The 12,126-nt window shown below is 41.3% G+C and overlaps 1 protein-coding gene across 3 annotated transcripts in view; it reads right to left on the reverse strand.

The window, feature by feature from the left end:
* Positions 1–313: 313 nt before the first annotated feature.
* AMPD3 (adenosine monophosphate deaminase 3) overlaps positions 314–12,126 on the reverse strand; it is a 33,521-nt gene continuing 21,708 nt past the window's right edge. For 2 of the 3 annotated variants that reach the window (XM_069016747.1, XM_069016745.1), the window contains exons 10-15: positions 11,282–11,408; positions 10,364–10,527; positions 8,226–8,346; positions 6,138–6,311; positions 4,942–5,052; positions 314–4,012 (exon numbers count right to left, since the gene is read on the reverse strand). In XM_069016747.1, the coding sequence (XP_068872848.1) occupies positions 3,836–4,012; positions 4,942–5,052; positions 6,138–6,311; positions 8,226–8,346; positions 10,364–10,527; positions 11,282–11,408 (874 nt within the window). In that variant the 3' untranslated portion in view covers positions 314–3,835. Of the gene's footprint in view, positions 4,013–4,941; positions 5,053–5,830; positions 5,915–6,137; positions 6,312–8,225; positions 8,347–10,363; positions 10,528–11,281; positions 11,409–12,126 lie in introns of those variants that run through there. The other variant, XM_069016748.1, reaches the window with a different exon arrangement.

Genomic DNA, 12,126 nt, shown 5'->3' on the forward strand with positions numbered 1-12,126 from the left:
GAAGAGCAGGGAAGCAGGGTGGGCACCAAGCAACAGTGGGGACAGCAGGGCAATTTCACTTTCAGAACTTTAGGCCAGGTCTGAATGGTTTGTTTTCATTAACACTCAATTGGTTTAAGCCAGATAAGCCTTTAGCCCCTTCTCCTAAATAGTGCTTACTGTCTTCTCTATCTCCACTGGGGTTTTTTTTCAGTTTTCATGCTTTATTTAGGTTTAGTCAGTTTAATTGCACGGGGTTTTAGTTCTACTTAACTGTGGAGACTTGGAGGAGCTACAGTTTTTCTGAGAGGTACACACAAAACCGGTAACCATATTCTTTTACAGTTCATTTATTAATGTAATGTTTAATGCTTCCACAAGAGGCAGAAGATAAACATCATGTAACCCAGGCACAGAAAGAAAAAGCAGTTTCTACAGACACCTTTTCAGACTTGGATTTTAACTAGGCAAAGAGAACAGAAAGGTTTAGCCACACATAAAGAACGACAGGAGACAGTAAGGTGGCTCTGGGCTGTGAAAAAAAAACGTATTCTCCAGTAGCAGAGCAAATGCCTTAAGTTTGCTAAAGTAACAGAACAGAAATTGTTCAGGTAGATGGGGTGTAAACATCAAATAGCCATAATTAATCATTTCACATTGAAAGTATAAAATGCTTTTTAACCAACAGATTTAAGGAAGGCTTGAATAACATTTGAACCTGTCTCCTAATGAAGCCAAGAGAGAGTAGGATATTCTTCCATGCTGCAGCAGTGCTTACCCAGTTGCCACCTGCAGTGATGTTCTTCCAAGCCCTGAGTCAAACCAGCTGTGTTCTAACCAGGTTTGACCTCAGCGCAGCTGGGGGGATCAGCCACTGCCCTGTCCTGCACTGGTGTCCCTGTGTACAGCAGTGACTCATGCTGGATCTACTTCTTCATTCCAGTCACAGCCTGAGCCCACAAGGTTGCTCTGAACAGCCTCACATGGGCACAGAAGTGCAACTTAAAAAGGAGAAAACAAGGCAAAGCTTAAGAACTGAGCTTGGGATTCAGTAACATTGGTCTAATTAAAGGATGACCAGGAGAAATGTAGTAGTGGAAGCTTGAAAGGATGTCTGTTAGTATTTCCCCAAATATAATACTATAAGCCAAATTTCCCCTTAAAAGCAGCACACAAGAAAGCACAGAAAGCAGAACTTGTAGTCATGACCACTTATGTGTTACTGTGGCTATTGTTAGAATCCCAATTACTGTCCATTCACTGAATATTCAAATCCAGTTTTCTTTTTTTTTCAATAACAGCTACAGATCTATTAGAACCTGAGGTAAGGAAAGCTGAAAAGGTATTAAACATATACAAATTCGGTATAATTTTAAGGAAACTAAATAAGAAATGTGACAACAAGAGCAGCACTAATAGCGATCTTCAGGTGAAACAACCCAAGTAAAGCAAGGTTCATCGGATGGAAATACTTACAATTGAAATTCTTCATACCAAGCATGTTGCTTACTTAGCCTGGATGCAGATGTTTATCACAAACAGTGTACTGTTGGTAACAGTTTATTAGGAAGTTGTACCGATGGAAACAAGACACTTGCATTTGAGGCAGCTAAACAGTTTAAACCACTTTCTCAGACTCCTAAGCAAATGACACCAATTCTGAGACTGCATTCTATGAGCTGCTAAAGTTCCTAAAAGTGAGGCTGACAGGGGCTGCTGACACAGAACAATTTTATTCTCGTTCAGCTGGGCAGCATACCGTGGTCTCACATGATTTTTAGGGGTACAAGGAATACAAAATCTGGCACATTGCAGATATTTGGCTGGGGCACTAAAGAGCTAAAGTCAAATTCTCACCACCTGCCTGTGGCCCTGGTTTTGGATGAAAAACCTCTGCCAATTACTGCAGCTCCCTCTGCATGACACTGGGTGACTGTGATGGTGAGTGGATGGCCAGAACTCTCCCTCTTGTGCCTTAATTCCCTTGGAACAGCCTTGATTCCAGGCTGCTTCCTGACATCTTTAGGTTTAGCTCTCTCTCAGGGGGTTCTTGCAAGGCTGCACAGCTGTAGGAGGAGATAAGGAATTCCTTCTTCCCCTACTTTAGTGCCATTTCCTTGCAATCTCCATTCAGGACAGCAGGAACATTAAAAAGGTGTCCTTGTAGGTATCTCTTTAAACTGCCACAGCCTGAGGAGAGAGTCTTCAATGCCTCTATACATTTATGCCATTAATGGGTTGTTTGGTACTGGTGGTGTCACCACTGCCACTTTTGGCTGCATTTGCAAGGGAAAGTGAGACCCGAAGAGCTCTTGAAAGGAAGGCTGTAGGTGCCCAAGCTCCAGGAGAAGGGCCTGGCCTAGGAAATACAAGTGGCACAAGACATCTGATGGAGCACAACATGCAGGGTTCAAGGTCAGGTGAGACTTGATGGGCCAGTATCAGTTACTTTGTTTTTATGCATTAATGCTGAATGCCTGTCTGAAGAAGCCCAGCATCCCTATGCAGGATATTAGAGAGCCATGGGTCTAACCCTGGGCTCAGACCCTGCCTTAGGGACTGTAGGCCTTTGAATTGAGTACTGCAGTGCTGGACTCACAGGCATCCACACCCTCTGCTGCCCCTGGCCTCGAGTCTTTTTTGGTGTGAAACTCTGTGCAGCTTCTACAATACAAAGATGCCATCATATTATTACCTTTAATCCTCTCTGAAGGAGTAGTACTGTGTCATAAGGATGATGAAATACAAAGAAGATTGAACGTGATAAATACTCCAGTAGCTGTACTGTACTAAGCACTTCCTCCTAAATAAATAGTTTAACATAACATACCATGATTTGAAATGACAGATTTCAAGTGGGCTGGCTTCTGTAAAAATAGACAGCTTGACTTCCCATTCAGCTGTAGTCGACTAAAATACAGACTAAAACAAATGTGTAAAAATATGTCAGAAGTAGGACCAGAATCAGGTCTGGCATTTCTACCACTGATTCATAAGAACACTTCCCTTTTTCAAGTAAAAAATTTCTCTTTATACGCAACCAGAATTATCTGCATAAATTTCTAAGTAATTTGAATGGGCATATCCACATATTCCCATTACAAAGCAATAAAAAAAGTGTTCTCAACTTTCAAGGCAAAATATTAAAGATATAATTAGACTCATTACAATGTTTTATAGTGATTTTGACACCATTTTTTCCACTTGCTAGATTAAAAAGCATTTGTTTGCTCTTCTTCACTGACACACTACATAACAACAGGAATTAATTAGTCATTGAACAAGATTACCCGATGTTGGTTTTTCTTGTTTTCCAATATAACTGCTGAAGCATTGAGTTAAAAACTGTGTCAGAACACCTTCCAGAATAAAAGGGTAGCCTCAAAATTCTGCACCCCATAGAAACTGCTAATGAATAAAGGGTTAAACTTAAAAGTGTTAAAAGCCATGACTGGTACTGAGACTTGCAGGACCAAACCAGGTGGGCGTGTGCTGTCAGCTTCTGCAGGATCCTCAGGTGCACAGCACAGATTCATTACAGATATTCTCTCTGGTTTCCCAGGCTACACTGCAGGGCACAGTTAAGACAGTATGAAACAAATAGTACATAATTCTGAGTTTGCATTTAGTATTTACAGCAATCTTAAAAAGCCTAATGTTCGTAGAAACCAAAATGTTTGCAACGAGAATAATGAAGTAACAGGTGATGGCAAATGCTGTTTACCTTCCACATATACTCCCTTTGTCTCTGTACTGTTCAGCTATGTCTTGGTAGCATCAAAGACAGATGATTTGATGTCAATTTGCATTTTATCCTGCTCAGGAGGGACATGTTCTGGTTTCTCTGAGTTTGTAACTACTTGGACAGAGTAGAAATATCTTCTGTTCTCATGGCATCAGCCAGGAAGCTGAGTTCATTGCACAGAGTCTCGTACCTGAAGGCCATCCGGATCTGGGCAACATTTGTCTTTCGAATGTCATTTCCCTCAGGCCCTTCCTTGCAATAATTCACCCCTAGGAATTTCTGTTTTTCCTGTGAATGGGATTAAACATGAAAAGGAAGAAGTCAGTTCAACTATTTTGATTTATTGCAGAAATAAGTGTTTGTTAGTTGAATGAGTCCAGTACAAGTGAAAAGAGCAGTTTCAACCAGCTGGCCATTGAACTCTTCCTCAGAGTCTTAACCAGTTTAGGAGATTTTAAGGCCAAAGTTTATCCATACAATCACTCAAAACTGCACTCAGTCTGGCTTGCTAAAACCCTCTATGTTAGTGTTCAGCCTTCCTTGCTACATCTTGCATGTGAGAGGGCAAAAAGAGGCTTAGGTCTCTTTTGTCAGTTAAATGTTGCACAAGAGGAAAATGAGTAGTTGTCCCTAGGAAATATTGGAAGAAACAACAGAATATACTCATGAAGGCCCTTCACATACCAGTTCCTTCGAAGAATTGTTCAAAAGTGACATAGAAGAGAGGATGATCTAAAGTAAGTCCTAGAGAAAGCTCTGGCTGTATAGAATTTTAAAGCCAAAAGGGAATTTAATCTGACTGCCTATCTAAACAAGAATATTTTCTGTAGTACTCCCTTTTAAGCAAAAACATGTCTTGCTTATGCCAGGCTGTTTATTTTTACTTAATGCTAAGACACGATGTAGAAAATCACTGGCAGAGGGATATCACCAAAATAATTAAGTTTGTAACTGGAAGGAGAGCTGAGAATAAACAGGCATCTGGTGTCTCTACGTATTTTGAGAATTCCAAAACAAAGCTAATGGGGAAAAGTAACGTTAGTACTTTACTTGTAATGTAAGACTGCATAGCAGATAGTTTTGACTATTTCTGGAAAAGAGGACAGGGATGTGCACAAATACGTCACTAAGCATCTGCTATTCAGTATTCAGACTACTGACTTCTGGGTTCCTACTTGCCCTAATATTCACAAAAGAGGTTTTCCAGACATACTTACCTTATCTGACAATCCGCTCTGTAGAACGCTGTTTCTTGCTATTTCACACAAGTCACAGGTACTTAGTTTCCACACCTGAGCTGCAATAGCATATTCTTCCATGAGAGCTTCCTGCAGCCCCAAAATACATTTAATATTAAATTATATGTAAATAAGATATAAATGGGGATATGTACTCATTACTAATTAAGGAATTTATACATGCTCTTTAGACAGCTGTGAAAAATTAGAAGTTTAAAACTTTAAAAATCACAATCACTATGAAAAGAATTGTTTATTTCCAATTTCCCAAGGACTACTGGTTAATAATTAATAAGGCACTGGGTATCCAGTTAGCTTAGTCTAAGAAATTGCAGCCTGCAGTCCAGATCCTTGGAGGCATTTCCTAGGCAACTGCAAAGGAGCCCCCAGGGTACACAAACACACTGGAGCACGCAGTTGTAAAGCTTGAGTGAATGTGCACATGGACAGGTAGCAGGGCAATTTCTTGCTCTGGCCCTCCAGCATCAGGCGGGTGGGTGTGGCCCCAGCGGGCTGTCCCAGAGGAGGATCCTCCACACTCCATGTGACTGCATCCATGCTCCAGCCAGCAGCAGCTCCGTGTCCCGGCCAGCAGCCAGCCCGGGGCAAGGCCAGCAGAGCTCGGCTTGTCCTGGGACACGCAGCTGAGCAATGGATGGGCCCCTCTGGGCACAGCATGGCTCAAATCGGTGCCAGCCACAAACGAGGGCATCACAGCCAGTGACCAGGCACTCCTGTCCTACCAGGCCACCCAAGGGCAGGAATCTGTTTCAGCTCACTGGGCAAGCAGCTCATATGTCATCTTGAGATTCCACATCGTGTTTTTGTAATGTACTTCCCCAGACTTATTAGAGTAAGGAAACTGGACTTTCCTGGCACTCTAGAGGATTGTTTATGAAGGCTCAAACCTCCCTTCAGCCTCATCCTTCATTTTATACTTCAACAGCCAACACTGGAGAGGCAAGAGTACAAAAGAAACATAATTAGGAAATCAGACATTTCCTTCCGAAGCCTAACAGTGAGTAGTAGACAGAGAATGAGGAGGGAGAATGAATGAAGTGACTGAAAGACATGACACTATGTCCTAAGCAATGAAATAAAACAGCTTTCAGGTCAGTCTGGACCCGTGTGGTGCTGTTGCCAAATTCAAAGCCAGGGCTTTTTGCAATTCCTACCTTTGTATAATGAAACTGCATAGGATCATCTGTGGAGAGGGAGATGTGCAGTCCCTTATGGAGAAATTCCCGTAGTGGATTTTTTGAGTACTCCAGGAATAGGCTGTTGTTACTAAGTGGGGACATAGCAATGGGTATTTGTGCAAGATAATAAAGATACTGGAGGACAGGGCTCTGCAAAACAAAACACAGTCAGCATTTAATGGTAATACGGGATAATGAAAAAGAGCAGGATTTCCCTTGGATAAAATGGAAACAGCACTACAGAGGGAAGACTAAGACCAAAAAATTAGGTTGATATTAAACCATGACTTCTCTACAAAATATTTTAAAAGTCTGAATTTTAAATCTTACTGATGTTTATAAAAATAATTTACGTTCTTAAATATAGGTGTCATCTTTATAAAAATAAGGTGACTAATATTACTGTAGATTAGTAAGTATATATGATCATTATGGGCACTGCATTTGATACCAGCTGCATACCTTCACAGAAAACAGGTGGGCAAGAACTGCTAAGCAATTTTTTATTTCCAAAGCTGCAGTCCAATAGGTAAATTTTAGGAGCAAAAGGAGTTTTAATTTATGAGAAGTCATGTGTTGCTGTTGTACATAATAGAAATGATCTGTGATCGCCTCATCTTTATTACTATTTTGCCTTAGCCAACCTGTGAACCTAACAAGTACCTTTATTATTGTTACTATTATTAGAACCTGCTATGCCATCTTATCACACCAGGCCACGCAGGAGACAGCGAAGAGGAGAATTCTTTGGTCACACTCTGCTTTACTGCTACTCTGTCTGGGTCTAATTTTGGGAATTACTACTTGTGAGCATAGTATCAGACATGATTTTAGACAAATTTTTTCTTTGTTCTTGGTTATATTGAAAAATACAGAGAATTTTCCAGCATTAACCAGAAAAATCTCACTTATAAGGGAACTCCTGAAAGATTACAGGGAACTAAGTACAAGTCTGCCACCCACTGACCAATTATTTTAATTATGAAACATGAAACAGTGCCCTGCAGATGGGGTTGAGTGATGGTTCTTATTAACTGATGTGACAGGAATTGTAACATTTGTTCTGTCATAACAATTGAGTTCTGTCTAAAATATTGTTGTGTCAAACAGCTATGTTGCATTTCTTGATCAAAATAATCAAACCCTTAAAGAACTTCTGAATGAACCCTGAAGTACAGAAATGCCAGTCTGAGAAAATGACCTTTATCCCCACAGAGAAAAAATGAGAGCTTTCCTTAAGCTCTTCTGGGACTAAACCAGGGAGTAGTAACAAGTAGCTCTGCTTGGAGTACCAAAAACAGGTGCTGCCAGGTCTTTGACATATCTGAACATATCTGATCTTCCCCGTGAAGACAAAGCTGTCTTTTTGTAGCTTAAGAATAGGAAGTTCAGTTGAGCTTATTTATTTCATTGAATCATTAAATAATTTGGTTTGGAAAGGGCCTTAAAGATCATCTGGTTCCAACCCCCAGCCATGGGCAGGGACATCTTTCACTAGACCAGGTGGCTCAAAGCTGCATCCAACCTGGCCTTGAACACTTCCAGTGATGGGACATCCGCAGCTTCTGGGCAACCTGTGCCAGTGCCTCACCACCCTCACAGTAAAGAATTTCTTCCCAATATCTAATCTAAACCTACCCTCTTTCAACTCTCCCTTGTTCTGTCACTACGTGCCCTTGCAAAAAGCCCCTCTCCAGCTCTCTTGTAACCCCCGTTTAGGTACTGGAAGGTGCTAGAAAGTCTCCCTGGAGCCTCCACTTTTCCAGGATGCACAACCCCAATGCTCTCAGCCTTTCCTCACAGGAGAGGTGCTTCACCAGAAGTGCTCATGGCCTCCTCTGGACTCCCTCCAACACCCCAACGTGTTCTGGTGTTGGGGTGGTCTGGCTGGAGTTTCTGACCAAACTGAAGAGTTACTTGTGCCTTGCTAAGAAAGTGAATTAATGGGGCAGCCCAAAATTAATTTTGGGCTGCTCAGATAAAAGTCAGTTTGGTGCCTGCAGCTCGAACCAGTGACAGATGTCTGAGCACACAATGATTAGTTTAGGAGCAACCAAGCAATACCTTCTTCAGGAGCAATCCATGAGAGATGTTGTCTGCTGTCAGAAAGGCAGAAACAAGGTGTGTGATAGACCCAGCTTCTCCACAGTGAGGTCGAAACAGGAAAGTGCACATGCCTCTTTCCCTGAGGAGATAAAAAGCAAGTTACTCTGAAAAAAAGGCACTGTTCTTTATCTCTTTGGTATATAACTGTCATTAATATGTGAATTTAAAAAGAAGAAAATCAAGTTACACATTCTCCTACAGTTTGATGTGACATCTAATCAGGCCTACCTGTCGTGGGCTGCTGTCAAAAGGGCGCGTCCCGCTACCGAACCCCCTTCTACCACCAGACATATTTGTATCTTCTTTCCTCCCCCAGAACACCTCATTCAGCAATTGTCACCCCACTGGGTGAAGAGCTACTGAATGGATTTAAGTGGAGTGAACTGACAGATGGAAAATTCAGTAAACCCATGCAACATGTGGCTGCAGAATTCCTGGTTCAAAATGAGGAAGGGGAAGCACGTTGCCAAGAGTTAGCTAACAGTACTAGTGTGATGAGAGCCTGCCATCTAACCAGGGTAAGTGTAGCATAAAACCACACCCTCAGAAGCAGGAATGTTAGTTACTACACCAGAGTTAACACTGTAATTTCTAGAATTATATTATCATCTACATTAAAAGTGATGCTGGGTTTGAGGTTATAATGGACCCTGTTACTCAGTTCAGAAAAATGTCCCACAAGTATCTGGAGATGTTTAAAACACAATTTCAACATGGAGTGCTAAAATATAAGGCAATTCTAGGGTGGAAATTTAGTAACATTTCTCCTGATGTGAGGATGTAATCCATCCTCATTAATATTACAAAAAATATAAAACAGTCTTGTCAGGGCTGTGTTGACTCAAGTACTCAGTATGATTAACAGGGTGAACAGGGTAACACAGTTGTAGTGACTCATTGGTGAATTCTGTCAGTATCTCACTTAGCTGTAAAGAATATTTAATGATTATCTGGAGGCATTTTAATACAGTGGTTGAAATGATCTCGAGGTAAAAAAGAAATGCATTAGTGCTGGCAGAATCTGTCCTTGGAATAGAAAAAGCATGTAGACTGCAGAGAATGTAAAGGAAGTCAGGAGAACGGGATGACTTATCTGCTGTAGAGTGTCCTTTCCATTATAGAATTAAAACTAACAACTATGCCTGTTTGTTACACATACAAGGTAATTTAAGGTGGGTGTTTGTATTATGAATTTTGATCAAATAGGATGATAGAGACGTTAATGCCTGAAGTAGCAGTGGGAGAAAAGAAATAACATTCCAAATGTTAACTTGGATAAAAGTGTAAAATTACAAATCTGTGCACGTTCTATAAGAAAATCCCAAAACGTTTTCTAAATAACTAAAATAACCTAAATAACTAAATGAACCAAATCCTTGAGGGTAGGTGATGACACTGTCTTATCAACAGATAACCTCACTGTGCCTCAGCTGGAGTCAGTTGTGCAGGTCACTCAATGATCAGCTGCAAATTTAGCAACATAACCTGACGTTGAATTTCAGCCTTCCTGAGACTGATGCCAAAATCTGCTTTGACAGTCTGATGTCACATAACTCCCTGCATGACTTGCCCAGATGCTGGTCTCAAATGTAGTAAAACTGAGTGAGTCAATAAGCCTGCCAAAGGAAGTTAGCTGGATGTGCAGCTTGTAATTGTGTCCTACTTGGTCTGCCTCTGAATGCAGCAGCCCCCAAGGCAGTGGGTCACAACAGAACTTTGTGTCTCTGAAATATACAGGAGATAGCAAGCCACCAAGAGGCAGGTACACTGTACTTGGAAATGCACTGTGAAGCCAAGCAAAGGTCAGTAAGTGAGTTCTGTGGGGTTCCTTCTTATGTTTTGTTTGATACATGCAGCTTTAAGGAGTTAAAAAACCCCAAAATACACACAAATACCAAACCAAGATACTAATCTGATGCCTCTACAATTTCTGAATATTTCATTTGAACTAATTCTGTAGTTATTTTTTTCAAAATATCTCAAGTGACAACTCTTTAAATAATTCAAAATAACCCTTGTTTCAGAAGATCTGTAATCTAGACACTGACTTAGTCTGAGAGCAAGATACTGATTTTCTGGGAGCAATATCTACTTACCTCCTAAGGTTGTTTAGCAACATGATGTTCACATACATATAATACAAATAATAGCTATATGGGGGATTCTTCTCACTGGTCCACAGGTCAGGGTTAAGGCTCTTGTCAGAGAACATATGGCCACTGTGTTTGGATTCATCATCAACACTGTCAAAGCCAGTCACCTGGTGCGATAGGAAATTCACAGCAGTTAGGGTTTTCTAGAAGCAAACTTCAGTGTTACTCTTGCTTCAGGACTTGCTTGACAAAGTATCCAGTCCCTCTTCCATTGTTTCCCTCCGTACCCTAGCAGTCCTGCTGCTTTGCATCCCTTCTTCTGAGACAAACAGGAAGCCCAGGTGCACAAAAGCCTTCAGGCTCTCGCGGGGGCTTACAGAGCTGCAAGATTCCCTAAGATCCAGACTGTAATCCTTTGAACTCATCTGTTGTCTTTGATAAACAGCTGAAAGCAAGAGGTTCCCAGCAAACCTCAGAGTTCTGCTTCGGGGCACACTCAGAAATGGCTGTGTTAACCTTGTCCCAGCAGCTACATCCCCACTTCTCTCCTGAGATCCATCAGGATCTAAACAATGCATCCTCTCAGCTGCCTCCTTCTTGGAGGCCAGTCCAGAAGCAGCTCAAAGTACCCATCCTGGCTGATGATGCACAAGAGCATGCAAACATTTTTGGTCATTAATGAAAGCACAAATAAATAGGTGCTGAGCTGCTGAGGAAACAAAGAGCTTATCTGACAATAGGACCTCAGTCAGACTTTTATTAAATTGTATGTCAGGGCTTTGAAACAATTGTATGTCAGGGCTTTGAAGCAATCTATGGAGAAGGAAGCATTTTTGGTGTCTGGGAACAGCTGTGGACCAAATAAAATATGAGTACTAGAGGATCTATTTCATGTGAGACAGAAAACCCAAACATACTTACATATTTGAGGAATAGGTGCAATTCTTTGTGGTCTTTGGGGTTGATTGTTGCTTCAAACAAAGGTACAAAGATGTTCTCCAACATCTTCCCAAAACTAGGCAGAATATTTTTAGACCTAAATATGTCACTGAAGGGGAAAAATAGACACGTTCTTTAATAAGCTTGTATTGTCCTTCACTTCTGTACTTTCTGTTACTTGTGTACATTCTAGAGCTTCAGTTCCACCAGGATTCAGAAATTTCAAAGTTTCTGTCAGGGCAGATTGTCTCTGTGCTCTGTTTCCGGTACTGCCTAGCACTCTGCTTCATCCAGGCTCTGCTGAAGCTCTCACATGCTCCAAAAATAGAGACAGCATGCAGGGGTAGATGCTGCCTCAGAGCAGTGACCCTTTCCCCTTGCAGACATCCACGTACTAACAGGAGATAAGGAACTACCTCTTGTGAAAGGTTATGTTTCCTAAAGTTGTAACTACTCCAAAGGAAAGTAGAATGCTACGCTTTAGTGAGCCTTTCAAAAAAAAGGGATGGTACTTCCATGTGCCACTAAGTGCATGACTTGTTCAAAGTGCTGAGTGTCCATGCATGTAAGAAATTGCTACATAAGAAATTAGAGAAACTTTCTCCCCAGTGAAAAGCACACTCTGGGGGGTATATGTGACTGTGACAGCTCCTTCTCTACTGATACTCCTACTGTGATATTTCAAAACATGAAGCTCAGCTATTAAGTCTGACAAAATTATCAGGGGAGACTGTATTACAACACACAGTATTGGAAACAAAGAAATGAAGTCCCAAAGGATGCTTAAAAACTAAGAACTGATAAGGATTCAAGCTGGGAAATCATGA

Source organism: Aphelocoma coerulescens, chromosome 5 (genome assembly GCF_041296385.1).
Source record: "Aphelocoma coerulescens isolate FSJ_1873_10779 chromosome 5, UR_Acoe_1.0, whole genome shotgun sequence".
Classification (NCBI taxonomy): Eukaryota; Metazoa; Chordata; class Aves; order Passeriformes; family Corvidae; genus Aphelocoma; species Aphelocoma coerulescens.